Here is a 7,553-nt window from a genome sequence, read left to right as displayed (position 1 = left end):
TCTCACACTGCTTGTATGTGCTGTTTCCTCTTCCTGCAGTGGTTTCTCTGGCCTTTTTATGTGGGTAGCTCCTTCTCACCATTCGAATCACATCCCATGTCATCTCATCACAGAAGCCTTTTTTGACTACCCACCCTGAAGCAGCCACCACTCTCATGCCCAATACCTAACACCGCTATCTTATGTATTCACATGATTAACAGAAACTGAACTTATTTTGTTAACCCGTTTCACTATTGCTTATTATCTCCTTGCTGTTGTACGCCCTCAGAATGTAAGTTCTTTGTAAGAGCAGGGGCACTATCAGTCTTGTTCGCTGCTATATTCTCAGCATTTAGAACAATTCCTGCTATGCAGCTGTCAATCAGTATTTATTAAAAATCGATGTGAGGTACACATTTTTAAAAATTTTGGTGCTTTAATAATTTTTTCGCCTTTAGAGACGGGATCTTGCTCTGATACCCAGGCTGGAGTGCAGTGGAGCAATCAGAGCTCACTGTAGGTAGACTCAGACTCCTGGGCTCAAATGATCCTCTTGCCTCAGCCTCCCGAGAAGCTGGGACTATAGGTGTGAGACACTGTACCTGGCTAATTTTTTGTCTGGTAGAGATGAGGGTCTCACTATGTTGCCCAGGCTTGTCTTGAACTTATGGCCCCAAGCAATCCTCCTGCCTCAGCTTCCCAAAGTGCTAGGATTACAGGTGTGAGCCACTGCACCCAGCCTCTAATATATTTTTTAAAAATCTTTTATTTTAAAATAATTTCAGATTCACAGAAAAGTTGCAAAGATAGTACAGCATTGCCATAATCCCCTGACCCCAGCTTTTTTCTCCAGCTTCCCTAATATTACCTTTTCTCCAGCTTCCCCTAATATAACCACATTTGTTAAAACTAAGAAATTATTGGTGTAATACTATTAACTCAACTATAGACAACTCAGATTTCACCAGTTTTTCAATTAATGTCTGTTTTTGTTCCAGGATCCAATCCGGAACACAACATCACATTCAGTTGTAATATCTCCTTCGCCTCCTCCACTTTATTATTATTTCTTAGTCTTTCCTTGTTTTCTTTCACTTTGAAACTTCTGAATAGTACTGCTCACATATTCTTTGTAGAAGATCTAGAATGTCCCTCAATTTGGGCTTGTTGATATTTTCTCATAGTTAGACTGAGGTTATGGATTTGGGAATACCACCGAGGTACTTTCACTTATCACATGATATTAGGGAGTAAATGATACTAACTTATCACTAGTGATATTAACCTTGATCACTTGATTAAGGTAGTGCTTGCCAGGTTTCTCCTGCTTGCCAGGTTTATGTAAAGCTACTATTTTCCCTTTCCATATTCTATTCTTTGCAAAGGAGTCTTTAAATCCAGCCTACACTCAAGGAGAGGATAATTATATACTTCTCAGGAGTGGAGAATAACTACACATATTGTTTCTTCCATTCATACTTAATAATGGGAAACAGAGGTAGTAGCATTTACAGTAAGTCTCAAAAGGCAGACATTAGAGTGCTTACCTAAAGGAAAAAGTTTATTTGTTAAATATTCTTACCTACCAGTATCAAGATACCAAAGATCCTTGCAGCAAACTTGACTATTCAGTGCTTTTTTGTAGCCATCTCTTCCACTCCAAAAATACAATCGAGTGCCAATTGCAACAGCGCAGTGGCCAGCTCTTGGTCTTGGTCTTGAATTTTTTTTATCTTCCTGAGAATCTGATACTAGGGTGGTCCACTCTGTTGTATCTGAAAAGATAGAAATATCCATGACTAATCTTTTGTTCTTAACAAAATTACAAAAATTATCTTATTAATAAAGATTAATTCAATGAGTAACTTTTAAAAGACTTACCCAGATTTAGGTAAGAAAATGAACTGGTACATCTCCATTCACAATCATGAGGTGAAGTCTCAGTATTTTCCCCCTTATGTGGGACCCATCCACCAAAAATGTACATCCTGTGCAACAACAAAACAAAAACATAAAGTAGCTTATTTCATTTTACTTCTTGGATTTGAAGTGCTAAGAATAGAAAAATTTCCTATCAGTTGACTCAGAGCTTCAGAACTATTCACTCACTTACCATTGCCAAGGTAATGGGAATAAGAAGATGAATAAAGTGGTCTTTTTTCAAGAGTTTAAAATTTTATGAAGCAATACAGAATCACAATTATTTCTCTCTGGCAAGTTACTTAAAGTGAAGAATATTTCAATTATAATATATTTAAAAATCAATATTGCCTATAATATACTAAGGGTACCTCAGTCAGAGAGATACTCAATTGATCTATGACATCCAAAGTCAAATTTAAAATTGTATGCATATAGTAACTGAAGAGGATTAAATTTCATGTAACTTTGGTCACTGATACCACTTAAACAAAAAACTTTAAACTGTGTTCCTTTAGGGCCCCCAGGAGTTCTTAAGACAAGCCTGATGGCTGCTGGAAGAGAAAGGCTCATTAGGCAGAAATCAGGGCCCATGTGACCTGATGTCAACCAGATCTATTTTTTTTTATGCCAACCAGAGATTTTTTTTTTTTTTTTTTGAGACAGGATCTTGTTCTGTTGCCCAGGCTAGAGTACAGTGGCATGATAACGGTCTACTACAAACTCAACCTCCTGGGCTTAGGCCATCCTTCCACCTTGGCCTCCCAAAGTGCTGGGATTATAGGCATGAGCCACCATGCCTGGCCAGAGCTCTGTTTTTTAAAATCCATTTTATATGTTGGGGTTTCAATGGAAAATTTCATTTTATAAAATGGCTCTTCAGTTAAAAAAATGTATAAGATTTTGTTTAAATGTAAAGACCATCCTGTTTGGTTTTGAGTTTATTTAAAAAAAAAAAACAAAACTAGGTTCTAAATTACAATAGTCATTTCCTAAACGATTACATTTAATGTTTAATATTACTGCAATAGTAAATATTTCATTAAATTCTAATTAAACAGTACTCCTAATTGTGGCACAATGTTGCACGAATAAGGAAATTTGTTGATGGTAGTAACAGTCAACATTTATGGAGGGCTCACTTCATACCAGAAACTGTTCTAAGCATTTCATATGTATTAATCCATTTAGTCTTCATTACAGCCTTGTCAAGTAAGTTTTACTTTAATCCACATTGTATACTTAAGGAAAGTGAGGTACAAACAGATTAAATTTTCTTGCCCCAGGCAATACAGGACAAGTGCCAAAGCTGAGTCTTGAATTTAGGCCATCTGGTTACAGAGTTTGTATTCTAATCATCAACTCTATATTGCCATCTAAAGCATAATCATTAAGAGCATGTACCTCAGTACAAATGAAGCACTACCACAAATATGAAAAAGGAAACAATGAGTTAGGTGATTAGTTTGGCAACACCCAGGTTAACACTTACATAAAGCCTACTCTGGGCAAGGAATTATAAGGAATGCAAAGAAGTAAAAGAGAGAGCATAAGAAAATGGCACATTAAGTATTTTAGCTTCTACAGACAAATTATTTTAGCTTCAGTAAGCACAATCAAACTTTGTTAAGTTTCATAATCTATTTCCAAGAAACTACTAGCATTACTTTCTTTGTGTGCTTCTTAAGTTGTTTTTTTAAAAAAAAACAGAAGCAAAATACAAAAAACCACCATACTTGTTTCCTATAACACTGGCTGTATGAAGGCTTCGTGGAAGTGGCACTGTCCCTTTAGTTTCTGGTTTTGACCATGACATAGTTTCTAAAAGTAAAAATAATTATATTAGCAACTTGATCTAACAACAGTAAATTACCTCAACTTGCATAATTTTAAAAAATAAAACAAGGACTTACCAAAATGAAACAAAGTATTTTAAAACAGTTATTTGAACATTATCTTAAACATTTCCAGCTTACATAAACTGCCAATCAGAAATTTATTTACACTCAATGTTAGTACAGTTAGCCCTCTGTATCCATGGGTCCTGCACCCATGGATTCGACTAACCACAGATTGAAAATATTCACAAAAAAACTTCGGCTGCACTGAACATGTTTTCTTTTTGTCATTATTCCCTAAACAATATGGTATAACAACCATTTATGTAGTATTTACATTGTATTAGGTGTTACAAGTAATCTCAAATGGAGATGATTTAAAGTATATGAGAGAATATGCAAATACTACACCATTTTATATCAGGGACTTGAGCATCCATGGATTTTGGTATCAGGGGAGGTCCTGAATAAATCCTCCACAGATACCAAGGGATGATTGTATTTGCAATAAATAAGTGTGCTTAGGGTGCCACCAATTGTGAATTAAGAACAATATTAGAGATTTTACCATTTTAAATAAGTACACTGGACAGAAGATAGTCAAAGGTGAGAGGCACACTACCCTTCAATCATTCATTCCTAGGATCCCTTTAGAGAGAACTACCTAAGGGTTTTTTACTGACCACGAGTAACATTGTTAATGCTACATTTCTTGTAGATAGGGTAACCATATAAAGTTATCATCCCCAACAGGACATTTTTCAGAGTGAAAAGGAGTATTGTACTATTGATAATTACACAAGACAATAAGCATAAGCCAGAATCATCCCAGGTAAACCAGGACATACGGTAACCCTATTTACAGAACGCACAAGAGAGTTACTATCATAAACCAAACATTCATTTTTTCAATCTGATTTATCAGCAATCATTCATATCACACATAAGCCGTCAATGGTGCTACAAGTGCTGGTTACAAATCTAAGTACAACTCAATAAATACTGCAATCAATAATATTTTTCAAAGCATTTTTTAATTTGCCCTATTCCTGAGCCTGAAGCAAGTTAAACTTACCTAAGTCAAGCTGCCATAGGTCATCAAGGCGAGCACCACACATTCCACCAAAAACATACATTTTAGGACTTCCAGAATCTTTTTTGCAATATATAACAGCTGTGTGGGATTCTCTTGGAGAAGGCATAACCCCTTTAGTCACTGGAATGCTCCAACCCACAACACCAGAGCCATGCTGTAGCTCCAACTCATAAAAATCATTTAAATATCTAGGATATCATAGAAAAAATTAAAACATTCAGATAATATATACCCTTTATTTGCATTTTATTTCTATTTATAAAGATAAAATGTGCTTACTGTGAAAAGTTCATATAGTACAGAAAGGCATTAGGAGAGCAGAAACCCCAAACCTCATTCGTACAATACATACTTATCAAACACTACTATGTACCAGGCACTCTCCTGGGGCTCAGTAGTGAGCAGAAGAGATTAAAAATAATTCCTGTCATCATTTAGCCAACACTCTTATCAGTGACAACTTGCCAACTGTTGGTGTTAAAACATAGCTACAAATCCTCTGACAATCTTCCCATCAGGAAGTTGGGTCTATGTTCCCTTCCCTTGATTCTGGGCTGGTTTGTGACTGCTTTGATTAATAGGGTATGGTGAAAGCACACTATGTGACTTCTGAGGCTGGGTCACAGAAGGCCTAAACGGCTTAACTAGAACACTCACTCTTGGAATCCTGAACCACCATGTAAGAAGTTCAACTCCCATAAAACTACCATCTGGGTGGCCATATGCAGGTTTGTAGGGTGACAGAACCAGCTGAGTCTGTCCATCAGCCATCGCAGTTGAGGCATCAGACATAGAAGTCACCCCTTCAAGCCTTCTCAGCTGAGGGCCCAGCCATCCCTCCTGTGGCCTATTTGAATTCCTGATCCACAGAATCCATGAACATAATCAAATGGTTATTATTCTGCATCATTAAATTTTGGGGCAGTTTACTGTATGGCACTAGATAACCAGAACAATCACTATTGAAAATATTTTGGTAAATATCCCTTAAGACACCTCTGTCTATGGATAAACACATATGGATAAATGAGGCATACTAAAAATGCTGCTTTGTAACTTTTTAAATTTTCACTATAATATCATAGCAATGTCCTACATAGCTTTTTAACTTTAGAAACTGGCACTAAATTTCATGGATGTTTTGAAGTTTTGAGCAAAATGACTTTTGTAGAAATCTATTTCCTACAAAATTATTATTCAAGTGTAAGGGCAAAATTTATAACATTTCAGGACATATAAAACTTCAAAGTTTAGCTACATAATTGTTTTGGGGAAAATAATTCCAGGATGTTATCCAGGAAAAAGAAAAATAAATCTAAGAATACTTTGAATAAGCCTGGCGCGGTGACTCACGCCTGTAATCCCAGCATTTTGGGAGGCTGAGGTGGGTGGGACATGAAGTCAGGAGATTGAGACCATCCTAGCTAACACGGTGAAAGCCTGTCTCTACTAACAAAAATACAAAAAATTAGCCAGGTGTGGTGGTGGGCACCTGTAGTCCCAGCTACTCGGGAGGCTGAGGTGGGAGAATGGCATGAACCCGGGAGGCAGAGCTTGCAGTGAGCTGAGATCGTGCCACTGCACTCCAGCCTGGGAGACAGAGCGAGACTCTATCTCAAAACAAAAATAAATACATAAATAAATAATAAAGAAATAATACTTTGAATAAGAGAAATGGTAGTAATTTATGGTTACATCTAAACTGATGTTCAAATCTGTGGTTATGAGAGCTAAATAACCACTAAGAAAAACTTACTACAAAGTTAATTTTTAATATTTAACATAACCTGGAATAAGATTAAAAAATATACGGAACATACAGAAAAAGGAGGTAGGCAAAAGAATGTTAAAAAAAAAGACAGTAATTTATTCCCAAGGATGACAGGATATTTTCATTGTAAATGTGTGCTAATTTCCAAGCAACTAAGGTATGCACAAAATTAGCACATATAATTCTCAAATCACTAGAGGGAAACAAAGAAAAATAATAAATAGGGAAAAAGTAAAGAAATGGGAAAAAAAAGCAAAGTATAGTATATACAAAGCAGTTAATAAGATAGTTTAAAAAAAAAAAAAAACAGGCCAGGGGCCAGGCGCGGCAGCTCATGCCCAATCTCAGCAGTTTGGGAGGCCGAGTCGGGCAGATCACCTGTCAGGAGTTCAAGACCAGCCTGGCCAACATGGTGAAACCCCGTCTCTACTAAAAATACAAAAAATTAGCTGGGCGTGGTGGTAGGTGCCTGTAATCTCAGCTACCTGGGAGTCTGAGGCAAGAGAATCACTTGAACCTGGGAGGTGGAGGTTGCAGTGAGCCGAGATCACATGGCTGTAGTCCAGCCTGGGTGACAGAGCGAGACTCCGTCTCAAAAAAAAAAAAACAAGAACAAAAAACAAAAAACAAAAAAAACAAAAAAACCCCACCATAAACAATGTCAAAAGAAAAAAAGACAAACTTAAAAAGTTTAGTACACGTTGCAGAAAAAAAGGTCAAATTTTCCTAAAAATCCAGATAATGACTACTCACACAATAGACACAGATAAAAAGATATAAACTGACAGTTCACAGAACAGGAAATAAAAATTATATAAACATATATATATATACACACACACACACCGACACAGATGTATAAACATGCACGTACACGAACACACATATACATATACATATGCAAATGTTTTCCCTCATCACAACTTAAAAAAATCTGGCATAGGCA

General features: G+C 36.4%; 1 protein-coding gene across 3 annotated transcripts in view; it reads right to left on the bottom strand.

Moving 5' to 3' along the window:
* Window positions 1–7,553, bottom strand: part of HCFC2 (host cell factor C2) — a 39,151-nt gene that overhangs the window by 19,272 nt on the left and 12,326 nt on the right. For all 3 annotated transcript variants that reach the window (XR_008650035.2, XM_055236788.2, XM_055236789.2), the window contains exons 4-7: window positions 4,816–5,024; window positions 3,639–3,723; window positions 1,864–1,970; window positions 1,569–1,757 (exon numbers count right to left, since the gene is read on the bottom strand). Coding sequence is in view for 2 of the 3 variants with exons in the window: in XM_055236788.2 (XP_055092763.1) it covers window positions 1,569–1,757; window positions 1,864–1,970; window positions 3,639–3,723; window positions 4,816–5,024 (590 nt within the window). In the remaining variant the exon portion in view is untranslated. The remainder of the gene's footprint in view (window positions 1–1,568; window positions 1,758–1,863; window positions 1,971–3,638; window positions 3,724–4,815; window positions 5,025–7,553) is intronic.

The sequence above is a fragment of the Symphalangus syndactylus genome, chromosome 13, assembly GCF_028878055.3.
Source record: "Symphalangus syndactylus isolate Jambi chromosome 13, NHGRI_mSymSyn1-v2.1_pri, whole genome shotgun sequence".
Lineage (NCBI taxonomy): Eukaryota > Metazoa > Chordata > Mammalia > Primates > Hylobatidae > Symphalangus > Symphalangus syndactylus.
This window is presented reverse-complemented; position numbering and strand designations above follow the sequence as displayed.